The 20,926-nt window shown below is 36.4% G+C and overlaps 1 protein-coding gene across 2 annotated transcripts in view; it reads left to right on the forward strand.

The window, feature by feature from the left end:
* The window catches only part of ANOS1 (anosmin 1), a 147,487-nt gene extending 134,815 nt beyond the window's left edge, over nucleotides 1-12,672 (forward strand). For both annotated transcript variants that reach the window (XM_075725128.1, XM_075725120.1), the window contains 5 exons: nucleotides 5,095-5,189; nucleotides 7,374-7,545; nucleotides 8,801-9,021; nucleotides 11,775-11,916; nucleotides 12,614-12,672. In XM_075725128.1, the coding sequence (XP_075581243.1) occupies nucleotides 5,095-5,189; nucleotides 7,374-7,545; nucleotides 8,801-9,021; nucleotides 11,775-11,916; nucleotides 12,614-12,672 (689 nt within the window). The remainder of the gene's footprint in view (nucleotides 1-5,094; nucleotides 5,190-7,373; nucleotides 7,546-8,800; nucleotides 9,022-11,774; nucleotides 11,917-12,613) is intronic.
* The last annotated feature ends 8,254 nt before the right edge of the window (nucleotides 12,673-20,926 follow it).

Raw genomic sequence — 20,926 nt, forward strand, 5'->3', positions numbered from 1 at the left:
CTCGAGCTTCAGATTCTGTGGGGAGATGATGAGATTTAGCAAATGTAGAATGTAGGCCTAGGGTATTCCTACTAACCATCGTGCAGCCATGACTTAGGATACGTTGCAGGACTTTAAGCAAAACTTTTCAGTCTAAGATGCTTAAATTGTGCATATGAACCTGAACTTTTCTAAGTGGCGAACAGATGTATTTGGCATTGACATTAATGGGATTCTGAGCTGCTTTTACAGCTTAAAGCTACAGAATAAATGTGCATTTTCCTCAAAAAAAATCTGAAATATATTTATTTATTTTAATTTAAATGGAACTAAAGAGTTTATGTTGGGGAAGGGAAGAATGAAGATAAGTCTGACAAAGAACATCTTCATAAACACAGTCGAGAGACAGATAGCTTTGTGGAGATACTCATGTGGAGTTAAAGGCTTTTTTGGGTGAAACACAGGAGGCAAAACAGACATCTTTTCAACATGATTTAGAGCATCTCCTGATCCATACATTTCTAGTTTCTGTCCAACAAATTTGGCTGCATACCCTTGTTCAGTAAAACAGCTAAGCGTATGTGGAATTTTAAGAACATGCTCATGTAATGTCTGTATCGGAATATTTTCTTAAGGCTAGAAACTCATTTTATACTTCAGAAAATTTACTTTAAAAATCATAGCCAAAATAATTACCATTAGCTATTAGTTTATTTGGGAGGATTAGTTTTGTGCAACTGTCTGAAACATCAAGAAATCTTTAGCTTGAGCAGCTGAAGGTCATGTCTATGACAGTAACTTTACAGGGATTTTTAAAGTATTTGTTCTGGTTTTCTTTTTAAAGAAGTTTGAGAATAAAAATAATTTTTTGAATAAGCTGTCTGTTCTAACAGTCCTTTAAGGGGTTCTTACTTAAATGATTGTTATGTTGACTAATTTCACAAGCTCAGAATTGCTCAAATGAGTGCTAGCACTTAGTATGTCCTTCAAGTTGTGTTTCTATACAAATATTTCAAGTTCTGGGAAAGACGAATGCTTGCTGTTTGTGCAAACATCAGTCTTTTTAGTGTTAAATGGTATACTTTCTAACTATGAGAATGATGAAATTATAAAGACTTATAATTTGAAGCTCAGAATCAAGAAAACTCCAAACTATTAAGAAGAAGATTGATTATATACAAAAAAAGGCATTATAATATGACATCTGAAATATCAGGGAACCGGACTGAAGGAGGCTAGCAGTTTCTTTTCAGTGTTATGTACCTATTCTAGAACGCACAGCAGAGCTTTCTGATAAAACTGGCCAAAATCAGTCCCATTAGATACTTGATATTCTGTTAATATTAGCAACTCAAATGACGTTTCAGAAAAAGATGTGGCTGTGGGTTACAATGTATTAACTTCAGCTGGGCTTAATTGAGAACCATTAGCTTTGGTGGTAGTGGCTGACATTCAGCTAGACTGCAGCTTGGATCACTTGACCAGTACCTACCACTGAGTTTGTAATGGACAGCTGAAAACAAAAATCTAAATAAATTAAAGTACTGATCTCACTAGAAGAGTGTATATTGCTGAAAGGAAGGCTGGGAGAAGCTTTTCTTTTGCATGTGCTGTAAACACAAAATCAGATGAATAATGTTGCATAAAAAGGCAACTCTAGAGCCATGAGCTCTATTATAAAACAAATGCATATTTTCATTTTTTTTTTAAGTCTCTCATGTGGCTTTTTAGATTGTTCCATACATCTTGTCTCCTTTTGCTTTTAAAAAAATTAAAGATAATTTCTAAACCAGTCTTGTTATTTAATGTGCATACTTCATGCATGCACATACACTTTGAGTTTTTCATGCTTCTAGCTTTATTTACTCACAAAATGTCCCACCTTTCCCTATTTTTAAAAAAGTTTCTGTCTCAAGTAGGAACTACTTCCCTGTTATATGTCAGTTTTGAAACTCAAATTACTTAGGCTTTAGACCCTGATAAGACAGATTTTTTAAAAGGAGAAAATTGTTTTTATTATTGTCAATTGTTTTTACATTCTTCTTTTTAACAAAAATCAATTAACATACTTGTGTTCAAATCTTTTAGATAACAGCAATCACAAAAGTGGAGATGAGAATTGAAGAAGTTTTAGTCTTGAAAATAAAAGGTTAGGGAAATCTAAAAAGCCTGTTCAATGAAAAGTTTTGGATAAACTTAGCTGATGCTGTCCTGATGCATTCCAGTTTATAGCAGTTGATGTACTTTTACATATGTATGCAAAAAACTTTTTGAAATAACTTTATCTACCTACTCACTGAAAGGAAAGAAAATCCTGTCTTTTCAATATAAGTTGTTTTCGGAATACCAGATATGAACACTATCAAATATAAGATTCATTTCTTCATTTTGTTCAAATAAAAAATAAAATGAAATTATGTTTCTCAAATACCTTCATTCTACATTTACAGTCCAGGTTGATAGGAAGTGAAATAGCAATTTTTTTTTTAACCTCTTCCTGATTTTCTAGCTCAAATAGAGAGGTTATCAGAAACCACAGCTCTTTACGAATGGGTTACTAAGGATTTGCTGATGCAGGAGAGGAGAAGTAGGAAGGAAGAAAAGAACTGCCTGAGAGCAGAAGCTCATATAAGGAATGGAGGTGGAGCTGCAATAAAATCTGAATAGAATTCTACTGTGGCAGGAGCTGGAAATACCAAATAACTTGGGTTACAGCCTCTTAAATTACATTACTGAACAAAGGCGTAGTAAACCTCTACACTGATATATCTGGATGCTGAGCTGTTGTAAGCTCTTGATGCTTGGGACTTACCTTTCCCCAGCTGCCCATGTGTCACAGATATTCAGTGACAAACCTGAGGTGTGTGTCTTATGCAGTTCTTGATGGCTGGATAATGGCAAGGCTTAATTAGCTTGGATGATCTATACCAAGAAGAGAGTGATTTATTTATGGATTGCAAGTGAAAGTTACTATAAGTGAAAATAGCCAATTTGTAGCTTTATAAAGAGGAGTCCACCTTACATGCAGATAGTTTAAAATAATAAGTTGTGATTATCAGATAATATACAACCAATAACAGAAGCACTGTGGTTAATTGACACAGAGTGTACGTCTTTAATATAGCATGATTAATATAGCAGCACAAGCTTTTCAGGTCCCAAGAAGCTAGGTGTTTTGTTTCTTTGTCCCAGGACAGGGGTGCAAGCAGGTGATAGGCAATAGTTGAGTGAACTGGAAGAGACAAAATCAAATAAAACCTACCTACAAATGCACTGTGAGTTTGTGTCTTCATCCAATAGGCACATCAAGTGGGAAAGTCCAGCAACTAAGAGGCAAGTGAAAGCACATCCATGTCTTTATTTTTAAATGAGAGGGAACAATCACAAGGCAGCAAGTTATTTCTTTATAGATTTATTTTTGAAAAAAAAAAAAAAAGTTGGGTTTCTAAAGAAATCACACAAATGATTAGTGTACATGTTGTTATGAAGATAGCTGCTGCAAAAATCTATTTCAAGGACCTTCTAATCAGTCTTTTTACCAGAATACCATTTGAGCTAGTTTCAGACACTACTTATTTTCTCTTTAGTTTACAATCCTTCCCTTCTGCATCTAAATTGCTCATAGCAGTCTAATGCCAGATCAGCCCTTAAGGCATCAAAGATATTTGTTTTCCCTCCTGAAACCCACAATCAGGCACTTGGTGTTAGTGGCTATGCCATACCAAGCTAATTAATAACGACAGACATAATTTTGCATCCCTTGTATAAAGATAGAGGAGAACTAAATCCAGAAAAATGACAGGATGTATGTGCACTACCTGATGAGTTTTTCTTCTTTTGTCTAATTCTTTATTCCCCTTTGTTTTGCTTCTGTCATGGTTTAACCCCAGACAGCAACTAAGCACCACGCAACCGCTCGCTCGCTTCCCCTGCCCCAGTGCGATGGGGGAGAGAATCAGAAGAATAAGAGTAAGAAACACTCCTGGGTTGAGATAAGAACAGTTTAATAATTTAAATAAAATAAAGTAAAATAGTAGTAGTAATAAAAACAACATAATAATAAAAGTAATAATAATATACAAAGCAAGCGATGCACAATGCAATTGCTCACCACCCGCCGACCGATACCCAGCCAGTTCCCGAGCAGCAATCACTGCCCCCTGGCCAAATCCCCCCAGTTTCTATACTGAGCATGACATCATATGGTATGGAATAGCCCTTTGGTCAGTTTGGGTCAGCTGTCCTGGCTGTGCCCCCTCCCAGTTTCTTGTGCACCTGGCAGAGCATGGGAAGCTGAAAAGTCCTTGACCAGTGTAAGCACTACCTAGCAACAACTAAAACATCAGTGTGTTATCAGCATTCTTCTCATACTAAATCCAAAACACAACATTATGCCTGCTACTAGGAAGAAAATTTAACTCTATCGCAGCCAAACCCAGCACAACTTCCTTATGCAGTCAGTATTAGACAAGAAGCTAAAAGAGCTGGAAATTGGTTGAAAGCTTATACTATTGATACTGCAGCAAGTTTTGTCATTGATTTAAATGGGAGCAAACTCAAGCCTTTGGTATTACTCCAAAGAGTCAAGACTAAAATTTTATGTAGACACATACTGAACAGGTGTTATGTTATATTCTGAAAGCAGAAAGCTCAGGGATTTACAGACATTTTCACGTGTCTTCAGGCACAGATTTCTCAAATAGTGCCAAGCAACAGTATTGCAATGCTCTGACAATATAAAGAGTCACAGGCAGTTGACACAAAGTCATTTCCATCATTTGCAGGACATGTAGAATTAGCAGCATTGATTTTTTTTTTTTTAATGCTTAATTTAACTGCTTGATTTCTTAAAAAATATAAGCAGTATATGCTTACATATCTGAAAACACTAATTCACTATTTTCAAAGTTATCTCCATTAGCTGATATAAAGTTTAAATTACATGAGTATATAATATTTTCTCCATTCTGTTGAAGGATGCTTAGGTACAAGTGAGGAACTACCAGCTCTACAATACTTAAAAGTCCTTCTATTTTTATCTAGAGAAGCCAGAAAAGTTGCAATGGTGAAAGCATAATTATAATATGTCTTTTCCTCTCTTTTAATATCATTTAGATATCAGCATGAATCAATTCCAAGTCCACTGGTTACTGGAGTCCTGTGCACACAATGACACCAAAGGACTTGGGAAAGTAACTGAGCTGACTTATGTAAGTCTCCATTCAGCCTTGTGCTTGACTCTGAATAGCTTCTAAGCGTCAAGAGTAAGGATGGTTCTGTAACATAACACAGTATGCTTTATACCATGTTTCATAGACAAGTAAGAATGTTTCTTTTTTATGTTCTTCTTCAGCAAAAGATAAAAATGATGCATATGGACAATTTGGGGGTTTGTTTTTTTTTTTTTTAAATCCACACTAGGCTAAAATCATATTTTTTTTGTCTGTGTTACTCAGAAAACAAGAGCAGGCAAACAAGCTTCTTAGCTAATTACTTATATATTTCTACAGCATATAAAACATGGAGCTTTATCTATAATTAGTACTGTAGGACTCTAGCACAGTGCAAACACTGAACAGTAATAATAGTCATTAATAAACTTTTTTTAGAGATGCAGGTGGGTTTTCACAACCCTGAGGAGAATAATAGAATAAGAAAAAAGGACTGTAGGTGAAAAGTACTAGACATTAAATCTGGAAGTCAGACAGGTATCAGAGAGAAAACTCTACTTAAGTACATGTCAGCCCAAATATATATCGCAGTGGCAGTTCTTTGTACTCAATTTGTTGGCAATCTAGTGTCATCCGTCTCTGTAACACATTATTTGAACAACACAGTAGCGTGATTGGTGCATCACAATTGATTTAGTGGGTTATGGAGAATGGAAGAAATCAAATTCACCTTTCCTTCTTGCCCTGACCTATACTGTTGGATCAGTAGTATTCAGTGGAGTTAATGGCATGTAAAAGTAGAGTAAGTCAAAAGACATCATTTCTCATACAGAAGGCTGTTAATGTGTAAGATTTACTGCTTCATGGGGTCAGCAAAGCAAATATTAGAGGTGGATTAAAAAAATGATTGTGACATAATGTTATGATCAGTCCCAATATTTCAAGCTATGCATGTTGAAGGTACGAGAAAGTTAACATTTAAGAAGTTTATTACCACTAGAGGTCAGGAAAGACTCTTTGTACATCTGCCCAAATGCATTGTGGGATTAGTTCATTTGTTTCCTCTCGATCATCTTACAGTAACTGGTCTAATCTACTTTGGGAAACTCTCTGTTTCTTTTGAGGAAGAAAATAATTAGAACCAAACAGAAGAAGGTTGATGCTACAAAGGGTTTGGTACTAGATATGATAGGTCAAGGTAGATAAAAGCCTTATGTTTGCAGTGTTAGGCATTTAGGTCCTGTCACAACAAATACAAAATAGTCCTGTCACAATTTCAAGCAGGAGTAAAGCCTATTAGAGCACTTCTCCCAGCAGGTGGAAAGCAGGGAGTCAAGTCCATTCTCAGCCTAATCTCTATGTCCTGTCGAAAATGACCTTCCAAGTGAAGGTTAGACTAATCCAGTTTGGGATTAGGAAAAAGAGGGAGTTATGCAGAAGAGCGCTGGAAAGTAGTGATTTTGAAGGGAAGTAAAGATCTAAAAGGCAGTGTAAGACTTTTGACCTTAGCCATTAAGGCATTATTGGACACTTCCGGGCGGGGCGAGGGGGGAGCAAACATCTTTTTCTCATATATGATTTGTGCTAAAGCTTTCAGGCTGTGATTTTGCAAAGTACTTTAGACAATAGTAAGATTTTAGCAGGACACTTACAGTTTGTGTAAAGTTTTCTTCTCCAGTCAGTCTTTAAACAGAGAATTGTGCTTTGTAGTTCAGCTGTGGAGCTTTTCTTCCTGATAAGAAGGAAGAAGTAGTTAATGTATTAAAGTGGAAAAAAATGGATCCATAATGCCTTGCTGAACTTTTAAAAAGTTAAATGTTGATGAAGCCTGTCATTTACAGCAGCTGAACTCAGCTTTCTTATATTTATTTAATTCAATTAGCATTTACATCCTTACATTGCTACCCCCATTGCCATCATATCAGAGAGGCTGTTCTAAATGTTAGAAGCTAGTAGCTCTGATGCAGCGTGGTGAAAGAACTCTGTAGAATTGAAGGACATATCCAAATCCCATGCTAATATATTTTGCTACTGAAAATAATCATAACATAGGCAATGTTTGCTTTGTTCTCTGAGTAAAAGCCATGTTGGTATGCATTAAGCATATCAGGAAAATACTTCCTTGGAGAAAACTTTTCATCTTCTGCCAACTTTATTTTTCAATTTTTATTATTTTTTCTAGAGGTCTATTTGCAGCATGTGATCTTTGTGTTTCTCTTCTAGGAAAACTACATGATTCTGAAAGACCTGTCATTTTCATGCAAATATAAAGTAACTGTTTTGCCTGCAAAATCTAAAGGTCGTTTTAAGGCTGAGAGTATTTTCTTTGTTACCCCACCTTGCTCTGCATTTAAAGAAAAAAAACACAAGCACATTAGTTGTCCTGCTGAAGGAGGTAAGGCATGATCTGGAGAAGTAGACAAATAGTTTCAAATGCATTTATAATCACCAAAACAAAAGTCTTTGAAAGCAATTCTAAAATGGGAAGTGAAGAATAAATAAAAATATGACTAGTGCTTATGTGAAAAATCAACTAAAATACAGAACAGTATAGATTTTGGCTACCACATTACTGTTTGGTCAATTAGGTGATTATTTTAGTGGACTGTTTATTAATGTATGATGACATTTGTTATTACACAGTTTTTATTTTTGCACGGAGGAACGTTTTCCCAGCTATATTCATTATAATGACAGATGATAACTGTAAGCGTAATTATACTGGCATGACTCATCTTTTGAATGTTTTGCTACTGATGCAAACTGCTTTTTCAGTTTGATTTTGTTGAGGTTAATTCTATTCTCAAATAACAAATAAAGGCACTCTTTACCTTTTACAGTGTTGCCACGATGGTAGGTATAGCTAGAGGGTTATGGAAAATTGCAGAATCATGGAGCTGTTGGTTGGTAAGGACCCCTGGGGTCAGCTAGTCCAGCCACCCCCTTGAAGCAGGGCTGTTGTCAGCACTAGGTCAGGTCAGCCCAGCCGTGGCTTTGCACAGCCAAGTCTGGAAACCTCTCTCTTCAGCTAGGGGATGGCCCTCTCACTTTGAGATCCTACTGTCCCCAAGGGTACTCACATGGTTTGTGGGTCACCTCAGAGTCCTGCTGGCCACTACTGCCATTTCCTGACTGCCCCTCCTGACAGTTTCCAGCATTACAACCTTTCCTGGGCAACTGCAATTGATGCATATGTTCGGCCTAATCAGAGTTCCCCTATCAACTTGGACTACAGTTTTAGAGCATGAATTTTACTTTTTGCCTGCATCAGGGAGTTCTGTGCTATCCTGTGTTTTTTCTTGTGGGCCCACAATTAAAAAACAGAGCTCAGGTATTCTGAAATATGGAGGAGCAGCAGGATGGTTACCTGTGAATGAGGCACTTATGCCTTTACATGCCATAGGGTTTCCTTTCTGTTGCCTGCAGCTGACAGGATTTGATTCAAAGTTTGAAGTTTGCACAAAATGCCAACAGAATATACCAAAGATAGGCTTTGGTTAACACTGAAAATGCAATGGCAAAAAGCTGGCAGGATCCTGGGTAACACCAGAAAGAGAGCTCTGTCTGACCTTGATTTGTGGAACGAATTGAACATTATTGAACATTATGTCTCAAAGTTTAGCTTATCTTTTTGCTTTCCAAATTTATAGTGCCAGTTCTACCCAAAGTGTTGGCCAAACCCGAGAATCTATCTGCGTCTTTCATTGTCCAGGAAGGTAACATCACTGGTCATTTTTCCTGGAAGATATCTAAGGCAGACCTTCACCAGCCCATGACAGGGTTTCAAGTCACTTGGGCAGAAGTAACCACAGAAAGTCGGCAGAACAGCTTACCAAACAGCATCATTTCACAGTCACAGATACTGCCAGCAGTAAGTTGTTTGTTACTTTCCTTTGCTAGCAGCTTCATAAGTGTGTGCATATGTGGCCTATTTTTAATGTTTAGTGGTGATACAGATGTCACACATAGTGTTCTCTGCCTCTTCAGGCAAGTTGGAGCAGGAAATGCTTAATTTTTCCTCCTTGCTGGAGAAACAAAGCACAGCTACTCTTCTTGATGACACATCAAACATTTCAATGTTCACAATTGTCAAATTAGCAACCATTGTCTCAGAAGTGCCTGAAGGGAAGAGAAGATCATCTGTGTCACAATAGATAGTTCTTATTTTCTTTTGATCATCAAGCTGTTCAACTTGGTGGTTTCTATGGTTTTACTAATTATTTGGTGTCCAAGTTGATGGATTTAAGAGAGTTTTCTCTTTCTTTGAGTCACTCATTGCTCTAAGAAAAATAAAAATCACTTCTCCCTCTGCCAATATGCACCATTGTCTGACAGGCAAATAATTTAAAGGAGAACTAGATTTCACTGTTTACTGAAACTGTGAGAATTAATAATTTGAATTCTTCCCCCTATTTGCTTTAAGATGGCCTTTGCTATTTCAGTTCCTCCCCTGGCAGAGGCAGGTGAAGAGCACTTCATTCAGACTCTGTTGCCAGATACACCAAGGTCAACAAAAGGGCTTAAGCATCTGGCCTTGATCCAAAGTCAGCTAACAATTTTCAGAGTCTTTCCATTCACTTCAGGGAAGTGGATCAAGGCAATTGTGTCTGGAGCAGAGCTGGCTGAAAAATCTTTTCACAACTTTTGTTTCATCAAAGAATGCGTAAAATGTTTTGTTGGACACAAGTTACATTCAACGCATTTTCCACAAATCCAAGGCAAGGTTCTCACCATTCTGTCTTAATTCCTAGCAGACCGCCCTCAGCCTAGGGCACCCGTGTTTCAAAGCCTGTTGTTCTCGGGGAGAGCAACAAAGTTGACCGTGGATGCTCTAAAACTATGGGGCAAGCTACCATGCAGTGTGCAGAGCTGTTTTGTTACAGCATAGTACAGACTTGGTGTGATCTGCACCAATTCACTCAAAGCTCGACCCACAGTCCAAAATGGAAGCATGGTGCAGATACAGCCTTGGTCTCTTCAGCAAGCCACGTTGCAAGATTACCTGAAGTGCCTGAAGTGATTACTCAGTCACAGACCTTTGGCTGCAAACTGCAACTTTAGCACAATGATAAGCAAAGTTACAGACCATGAGATGTTACTTTTCACTTCAGTTTTAATATTTGTTTTTCAGGAGCAGGCATATATTTTATTCAGTTTCTATTCCTTTCTTTTTAAGCTTTTGGTGCAATTAGGTCTGAAATATGTATAAAGTTTTATTTAAAACACACCATTGCATTGTGTTATGCTTTAATTTTTTACCTTTGTTTTCCCTGTTTTCACTGCTGTAGAGCCTGAGGATTCCTTTTATTTAATTATCTGTCACTGTATGTATCTCTGTCTATTTACGGCAACTGGTTAAGAAAATGGGTTTCAGCTGAAACAGTATCTCCTACCTCTCAGAAACCACCAGAATGTAGGGTATTTTATGGTGAGGATCGTTCACTCATTCTCATTGGTAGCCTCTGACTGATAAGAATTTCATATTTACAGAATGGGGGCTGAAACCCACAGGTCCCAACTACCAGAGGAGCACCTGATTGGGCAGAGTGAGTGTATGAGTGCGAGTATGCATTCATCTCTCTCTCCTACCTACCCATTCAGTACGTTTTACGAGGTGGAACAGCTTCAGCAAGGTCTATTAAGAGCAGCCCCATGTCAGAATATGTGCTAATTTGGCAGTAAAGCTACATGTTTACCCCCACCATTTATCTCTCTCCTTTCCCCTTTACTGTCTGCTCTGGCAGTAACAGCAAATTATCAGTTATTCCCACAGCCCACTTAGGTCCGCCCCCCGTGCGGTGCTGGGTGCAGTGCCAGCCAGAGGAATTTGCCCTGCAAACTCCTGGCTGGTTGCCTGAGCACACCGTGCCTGCTGTGTCCAGCGTCACTGCCCTGCTCTCCCTTTCCCGGGACTGGTCCTTTTCAGCTCGGAATAAGGTGAATCAGAACTTTTGATATCTTAATGTCCTTCAGTCTTCAGTCAGATGTATTCCCATTTGGGACCATTTATAAACTCACTCTGAAATTATTTTGCATAGGTGTAAATGACCATGCAAGGTATGGAGCAGTGAAAATTGAGGCCATCATGCCAAAAATGGGATTAAGAACAGAAGAGCAGATTCTCATGGTGTAATTGGGACAAATATACTGAAATTGGTGTAGCCACACTTATTTTCACCAGCTGCAGAAGGGGGCCAGACCTGTTAATTGCCGTGAATTAATTTGCCAATTAGTGGAATTCACAGACAGAGCCAAGATAAAAACAAGTTTATATAATGAACATGTTTGCTAGAAAGAATTATTAGGAAGTTGAAATTTTATTTTTTTCAGTGATGAGCACATCATCCATTTTCAAGAACACTAAGAAACAACTTGGACCTCTTACACATGAAACCACAACCTTACAGTAAAAAAGTATGCTCAAAGGCAATGGCAAGCAAAAAATTCAGAACAAACCCTCTCAACAGTGATGCATACGTTAAATCCTTTTAACAGAATTCTAAGAAAATAATTTGTGGATGCTGAGAGTGAGAGAACCTATTTAAACCACTGCTTTGTGTGAGTAGATCAACTATGTTTTATTTTTAGATACCCTGAGAATTAATGTAATTTATTTATTTTTAGGATCATTATGTACTTACTGTGCCCAATCTGAGGCCATCGATGCTGTACCGCTTGGAAGTTCAAGTGCTGACGACTGGTGGGGAAGGGCCAGCTACAATCAAATCATTCCGAACACCTGACCTTCCTCCATTTTCACCCCACAGTAAGTAGTACCCTGTTTTGACATGTGGTTACATGTTAGAGAACTTCAGTCCTCCGCATGTAAACAGTTAGCTCAACCCCTAGAGTCTTTATCAGTTCCAGTAGCATTCCATGAATTTAAGATGCATGAAAATACTGGGGGCTTTCCCCCCATAACTGTCCATCAGCAATGATGGAAGCAAATGCAGTCTTTCGCTCACTCTGTTTCTGTGGTCTGACATTTGCCATTCATTCCACCACAGCTCTTTGACTTATGCCTGTAGCACTTAGGATTCAAAGATGTTCTGTCCTCTAAGTAATACTTAGGCCTGGGATTGCTTAGCTTTCAGGATTAGATTTTTCTGGATGCATTCAGTCCAGCATGGCTAGAGTCTGATCACATTTCTAAAGCAGTGCAGACTTCTTAACAGCTATTTCCAGCATTTTATAAGTTTCTGAAAAGTACAGCTCAATGTTGCAAATCTCAACAAATAATATAATGAATTAGTCCAAGATTCATCCGCTTAAATCCTTTTGTCCTTTCATAGTCACTAAAGCTGCCTGGACTTAACAGGCACATAGTTGTTGGCAAAGGCAGCTCACTTACAAGCTGAAGGATTGCGAGCTGAAGGCCTCACAAAGACTTTTTAGTATGGATAAACAATGGTGTTACATAGTCAATGTTTGATATGTGCGTATTTTCCTATTCTTTTGTTTAGGACCTCATCTGAAGCAACATCATCTGCATCACTACAAGCCACCCCCAGAGAAATATTAGACTGTTTCAGATGATTATACAAATAACTGAGAGAAAAACTGAGCTCCCAAACGGAGGCTAGGAAAAGGCACATCTACAGGAGCAATTAACCCAGTTTTCCAGCGGAAGTTACCATCCTGTGTGATCTGTATCTACTTCTCTGTAGTTCAGCCATGACATAATTGTATTTGCACCAAGGCCAGGATGAAATATACAGCAAGTATCATTTCAGTACCACCACTATTCAACAAACTGAAGATCGCATCCAACTCAACACCTGTGAGAAAATCAGAAGTGTGTTCATTATAATGTTTTTGTATTTCTATGTTTAAAGTAGTTTGAAACGGTGCAGTGTATACAGCTTTTTCTCTTAATGACTTCAGTGTTAATATTTGCAAGGTTGTCCTGTGATGTATACGTACTTTTGAACACTGGAGGCCATGTTCTCATCAGCGTGTTTTAAATGATCTATCTTACTTAAAGCTCTGCCTGTCACCAGTTTAAGCCCTAGTGTATTTTGCTATTAAAGATCTCCATATGTCTGAGATAAGGACATAAGTAAAATAAATACTGGTAGCAGAAACCCTAAAATAGTCAGTAATTAATAATTGCAGTACCACCACAGAGGAGAATAACAATACATTTGTATCAACCATCTGTTCTGAAATGGTAATGTTTTAGCATGTAGATCTTCTATTAACATAGTTAATAGCTAAAAAATATACAGGGAAGATGTACCTTTATAAAGAAACAAATGGCAGTTAATAGAATTGTTGACAATCTATGGCAATTAATACAATTAATTGATAGGGCCTTGAAGAATGACTTAAAATCCCACTTATAATTTTTTGGTATGTAATATTTCAAGGTATAATAATATCTTGACAAGAAACACCAATTTTCTAGCTAAAAACATGAATAGTTAACATGAACATTTTAGAAATTGAAATTCTGAGGCACATTTATTATTCAAGTAGCCGTAGAACTACTTTTTGGCTTTGGCTTTTGATGCACATATCTCTTTTCCCCGTGGATCTTTTGAACAGAAGGATGGATGTATTGGCTGCGTGCTATTCTGCTTACAGAAAGAATTATGTGACAATATTCTGGCATCTGGAAAACATTGGCTTATAGTTTATTTGAATGCATTTTTCAAATTTAGACAGAAGGGTGCCCTTTTTAACCATAAGGGAATTCATATTGCCTTATTGTGCAATATAAACTGTCTAGAATAATTTGCCACACAGAGAGACATCCTTCGATAGTAAACAGAAACTGCTTGGATTTATTATCAAGAGGGTGGAAAGTATCTGCCAATAAACGTCCATACAAATACTCATAATCAGCTTCTCATGTTCAAGATGTTCAAAGTGCTCCTGCATTCTTTGGCATAGTTTCCATTGCTCCCTGAACCACCCTATGATGAGGCTAACGGAGCTCAAATGCTTAGTAATCAAACTTGACAAGGTGGCCACTTTTTCTACCAGCAGATGCTACAGACTCACCTGTACTTCATATTTGCCTGAGATATTACGTGAGAGGAGCTCAGACGATAGTGGTAAATATATTTTCCTTCTCTTGATGACAAACTGTTTTGTGGAAAGCAAATATGGAGAAAAGCAATACATACCTGAAACTGAGGATCAGAGTTATGTTTATTGTAGTAGAGCATTCACAAAATATTCAAATACACTTTGTCTATACTGAAGTTTATAGCTTTTTGTTTCACGTGGGTTGTTACCACAGGGGACGAAGGAAACTGAATTAATTCCTGATCACTTGCTCATTCCAGTTTTCCTACCTTTCTACCTTCAGTTTTAAAGGGCTCTTTTTTGCCATTCTATTTCTGCTTTGCTTGTTGTCTTTTTTGATATGCACTGAGTGACCAAGAACTTCTCCAGAAAATTTCTATTGCTACATAGTTTGGGCCTTTAACAGTTGTTTTAAAAATATTGAAAGCTATGGTGCTTTTAGTTCCTTCCTTTATCATTCTGTCATCTCCCCTTTCCCAAAATACATTAGCAAATAAACAGATGAACTCCTCTTCATAAAATGTGTAGTACAAAGGTTTACTTTCAATTCTGGCAGAAGGCCAGAGTCTCGGAGACTTTTGTCGGGATGGAAATGTTTTGTGTGTAGAAGTCTTTACAAAGAAAACACAATTTGAATCAGACCGGTGTGCAGCACTGCTTCGGCATTAGGTTGCACAGGGCATTGGTAAGGCTAGAAGTGATCTCCATGGTGTTTGCTGAGAGCAGGACTCAGTGAGATCAGGGAAAGTAATTACCTCGGGCTTCTCTGAGAACTTCTGTCCAAACCTTTCACTCACAGTCTCTTCTACTTATGCTGGAGCAAATCTGTAGTGACTTGATTAATGTTAATGAAATTATGTTTCATTCATAGTGACATGGTAAAGCATAGAACATGGATGTCAGTCTTTATTACAATTACGCCAAATCTGGCTTGGAGATAAACTGGAAGTAAGCAGCCCTGAGTGATCATACCCTTAGTCTTGGTTCCTGAGGAGAAGCCTTATTCTTCTGAAATGAATCAAAATGGTTACTGTTTGCTGATGCCTGTCTCTTTGAAGCAGTCAACTTTTAAAAGTAACAATGTACTTTTGAAGAACATGGAGGGGTTTTCCCTTTTAAAGTAGGTTCTGGAAATAAAAAAAAAAAAAGTTGATAAAGTAGAATTGTATTGAACAAGGGTATTATATAGAGTCCACTAAGATGTAAACTTATTTTTTTGCTCCTACAAAACAGCTTATAATCTCACCTTTCAAGTCATCCTCCAAATCAAAAATGAAAATACAAGGTCAACAAAGCTCATGCATGGATGTTAAACTCCCAACTGTGAGTGGTCTCCTGATTATTCTCTGAATTTAGCAGTACAGATTTGAAGTTGTTAGTGCCTAATTCATAAAGCCTTGTTTGCTGAATTGTACAGGGTATTGTCCTAATTTACTAGCCTATGTCACACTAAACATTTAATTCAGCAATAGATTTGTAATTCACTACTCAATTCACTAGTTAAAGATTTATTTTCTCTAATGATTTTGTGTACTACAGAGTTAATATAGATATTGGGATGTTTTTAGATACACTGCACCTTTACACTAATGTATTATTTACTATGTACGATTCTGATGGATTCGTCAGTTGACTTCAGGATGCATTTTGTTTATCTTTATTTCGTAAAGGAGAATTATAAGATTATGCCATTTTTGCTAACTGCTTTGTGAAGTGGATTTTTTATTTTGTTCATTGGTGATTTTTGTTTAAGAAGAAAATGGTTTGTTCTTGTTATATGTTTTTTTGACCATTTTTGAGTTGTTTATAGAGCAGAAGAAATTCAAGTAAGACAGAGCTTGTGAGGTACTACTATGTGTATCATCTTGAATAGTCATTAAGAACATAGCACACAGACAATAAAGAGACATGACTTCTGAAATGCTGGACATCCTCAACTTAGTGGCTTCAGAAAGATCTGAGGACATGGTGTGGCAATGCTAACATTGACATTAATGTTTGGCATGGTCACACACAGAATCAAAGAAATACTCATTGCTAATGTGAATGGGAATTTTACCATTGGCATTAGCAGAACTGTACAGAAACCTAAATGCTGAGTCAATTTATTCCACAATACTTTCATCTCCATGCTCCCAACTGGAGTCAGGGGGTTTCAGATAGGCAGGCCCTGATTCAGGAAGGTATGGAGAAAAGGAACCTTTCATGTGCACAAAAGACGTCAGTGGGATGGAAGTAAACCTTTGCAGTTATGAATGAGCTTTAGTGATGTCTTGAATAAAGCATGGATGTCAAAATTTGCTTGAATACTCTCTTAAATCAGGGCCTTATAGAACAAAGTATGGGACCCAGACAGTTCTAAATTCTGTGTACAACACCATAAAATAAAAATTTTGTCTTGTGTATATGTAAATGTAGTTGTGATATTGACTTATTTATTAATTCATTTTCTTATACTATGTGCCAAGTATATTCCTACCCTTTTGATCAGTACCTGTGAACACCAATTACTAAAAATAATGTTATGCAAACTTGTGCATTGTAACCAGGAATATGATGCTAATAAGCTGTTGCATGTAGTTTTAAATAATTAAGGAAACCCTTTATTTAAAAAAATGTAAATGAATACCTGCAGGTGTTGATGATTATATATGGTTTTGCATGCCAAAACTCATTGTTCAGTTGTGGGCATGAAATGTAACGACTGTGTTACCTCTACTGAATATATTAGTAAGGTACAATTTACAAAGTAATTAACAGAGCTCTATATGTAAAATTTTTCCTTTTTACTTAATTATATTGTAGTAGGGGTAACAGAACAGCTTCTCTGTTACTCAAATTGGCTGTAGAAATTATGTTCCTATAACACTCATTTAAAGTCAATATTTATTTATGTATGTAATACAAAAAGATTGGTCTTATGTGTCTGTCCTGTTATTTAGAGAAAAAAAATACACTACTTGTAAAAAATAATTTGTAAAAAAATGTAAATGTAAATAGAGTCTGGTTTCTTTTACTCATTATTTTCATGTTTAGAATTTGTACATACTGTTTAGGTAATAAACTATCCTACATCAAAATATTGCTACATTATCTCCTCCATACAGAATTTATAGTTTTATTTTTCTTAAGTTGAAGACAGAGTCATCTAAGAAAAATCAGTGCCATGACAAGTACCTTTGCTACACCTATATTTCATTGTGTATAAAGCCACACCATTTTATCTTGTTTACTACAGCATTTTGTTTTGTGTAGAAAGTTATCAAAACAATCTGAAAATAAATTTAGATATCATTTGAGTCTTTTACATTGAAAAGCAATCCTTGAACTAAAAAATTAGACTCAAGAACTTGCCCTCCCTTTCTCTGCTTTAATGGAATACTTCACAGTGAAGATTTGTTCACCCTTTGTAATACTAACTTAAAATAATTAAAATGGTGCTTAATCTATGTCAGTGGCCTGATCCTGCAAGTCAAGATTTTCATGACTGAAAATTGTGGTGAAATCTATGTATACACCGGATTTGGAGTATTTTCTGTTTTAAAGTGCTGTATCCCATGATTTAAATTCTGTATTTTTAACTATAAATATCTGTCCTAATACAAACATTTAACTGTTTCATATTGTCATAGATGTGCTATCATTGTCAGATGCAATATCTTTAGTTTGGGGATGCACCTTTGACTTACTCTTGACTTACCTAATAAACATTTAGATTTTGTTAACTTGAACATAAACTCCAAAATTTCCTGGTATTGCTTTCTCATTAGAATAACTGCTTAAATTTTTGGTTTTGGTTTTCCATTTACGTAACTGGATAATATTTAGGAAAACCCATGTAGCTACATTTCTCTACAAGTTGGACTATTTCAATTATATTTGCCATTAAGGTTCAGTAAACCCAGACAAGAATGATATATCACTGTGGATAGGTAAGTTATCATAATAAATAGCTAAAGTGTTGTAGATGTTGTAATTCAAAATATCCGTTCATTATTTCCTTCCATAACTTCAAATAAATGTGTGTCTCTCTTAATTTAATGTTGAATAAAACATTATTTGGCCTTGAGCCAAAACATTGGCTGTTAGCCCATCGGTGGCAGTGCAGCACCTCTAAGGGTAAAGAAATCACGGGGGAAAACACTGAGAACGTGAGCTTTGAAATAGAGCCGATGTGCAAGAGTCCTGCAGATTTGAAGGGGGTGCGCTTCCGCAGAAGAGAATTGCTCTGTCCCCCTTTGGATTGTGCTTAATAGACTGCCTGTTTCTCCTCAAGGTGCTGGCAGGAGCTTAGATTAATATTTATCGCATGCCTTGCTATAAGCATTTACTGAGAGTGCTGTGTGGCACAGAAACTAAAGAATTTATGAACGCTTGCTGTACCCAGTTCCTCACCTGTGGTGGTGATTTATTCAGTTACTTAATAATAAGGTGCATTCAGGAGGTCTGTTTCTTCTCAAAGGAAGATAAACTTTGGAAATAGTGCGTTGTCATTTTTCAGGAGAGTTAGGCAAAGATGCTGCACACAAATATCCCTTTATATTTGTGTGCAAATATATTTGTACACCAAATAGAGCTTGTTTGTCTTTTTCACAAGCTGTCCAGTAATATATATGTGCAATAGGTTCAAAATTGTCAATGTTTAAAAGTAACTCTGGGTTTGCTGATTATTACCGATTAGCCAACATATTTTTCATATTTTTATAATTTTATTTAGAAAATATTGCCTGACTTAAATGGTTCAGACTGCATAGTTATTAGTAGATGCAGAGTGATAGGCTGTAATTTCCACTCTGTCATTCCTATCTAAGTGAAATTAGAGGAGGCAGATTGGGGACAGGAGAGCATAGGTGGCACAAGAAGCAGCTAATCATCTGATGCATTTGTTTCTTTGCAGACATCCAATTTCCAGTATTAATAGTTCTCTGCAAACATTCAAAATGATATTTGAAATTTCTTTTCTGAGATGTGCTGCAATACTTGCTTGAAATATAAATATTTTGGACCTTCAGTGAACATACGTGCAAGCCAAAATCAATTAGACCATAACACATAAAGCAGGAGTATACAAGAAAAAATAAGCTGGTGGATGCTAATGGTTCTCTCGGAGCACTTAGGGACCACTGTTCTTTTTGCTCGGTGTTTACTGAATCATCCTGAAGACAAAGAAGATCCATATGCATTTTTCGTTCTGTAAGTGAACTACCTCTTATCACAACGGATCCCATTTAATTGGCTAAAGATGCTTCATGAATGGCTGAGTTACCAGAGGTACACAGTAGCTAAACACTGTAATGATGCACTAGTGAATGAAGCCTGTATTTTTACATTTTTCTGAAGACTCTACTAATTTGTATCATCTTTTTGCCTGAACTTCAATTTTTTTTGTTTTGTTTTATAATGGATCACTGTTCATTGCTTTTGTTGTATGTTCAGTGTGAGAGCTTATCATTTATTAATCTTAGTCATACATGACACACTCAAAGCATGTTTCTCTTCAGTGCTCATTGCTATAAAGATTTAGGTTTGTGACACCTTTCCGATAAAAAATAAAGCCATTAAAATAATATATATACATTCATGTATTTAGAACTGATTTCAATAAAGGGCTCCTTGTCAACAAAGTAATATTATTTTTTAGATATAAAGTTTATATGCAGCCATATCTCATTGAAATCATTATGTACATAATATAGTTTTGGAGAATAAGAAGCCTTACTGTCTTTTTAAACAAAAGCCATGGTAGCCACAGGAAATTGTAGCAAGCACACAAAAACATACTAAACTGATACATATCACTTATATTTGCAGCTTGATAAATACTGTTAAGACAATAAATTATGTTCAGGTTAGCTAAGTACACCACATAGACTGAGCAAAACAGATCCCAATTCATCTGCAAAACAGGAGATGTGGATGAATACCAGAAGTCTGGAAAGAGATGTAGCAAGAACAATATAAACTTCTGTGCCTGAATAATATCAAAATGCACAAAGCTGACACAGCTTAAATTATATGGGTTTTTCCCAATCACTAATAAGGAATACTCAATACTTTAATAAAATCCTAAAATGATGCCACATTTATTTTGTAGGTGATTTTGTAACCTTTGTAAGTAACTTTATAAAATATGTGGAGCCAATAACAAGAAATTAATCCTTTATTTCATTAAATTTCATTTTAAAAAATTAATATTTACCTAACAGAAAACTTGCATAGAGCAGTGTAATTCAGTTGAGTGAACAGTTCAGTTTGGGATTCTCTCCCTGAAATTCAACCTTTGACTGAAAAAATCTTATTTTTAAAATTTATATATACAGTTACTGGGAAACTATGAGTTGAATAATGTAATTAGTGTTTTAGGTAGCTGTTATCAGACTTCCCGTAGGAAACTTGTTCTCTTATCTCAGCTAACCTCAAAATTTCTAGAATAGTTTGTTGCATGCTATCATTCATAGATGATAGGTTGCTCAGGGCCTTGCCCTTTCATGTTTTGGAGATAATCAAGAATGGGGATTCCACATCTTCTCTTAGTAATTACTTGTGGAACAACAGTAAGGCAAATAGTGACATCTTAAGTATCAAGGAAATTGTATGGGAAAAACCACATGGCATAAACAATTTCAATTGCATGATGGGCCTGTCACATTACAAAGAAATTGAAAAATATTCTTTTGAAGCAAAAGCTTATAGGTTCTTTTATTCTCACTAGGTTTGTGATGAAATCCTTCTTACGCTGGCCC

Source organism: Pelecanus crispus, chromosome 1 (assembly GCF_030463565.1).
Source record: "Pelecanus crispus isolate bPelCri1 chromosome 1, bPelCri1.pri, whole genome shotgun sequence".
In the NCBI taxonomy this organism is placed as follows: domain Eukaryota; kingdom Metazoa; phylum Chordata; class Aves; order Pelecaniformes; family Pelecanidae; genus Pelecanus; species Pelecanus crispus.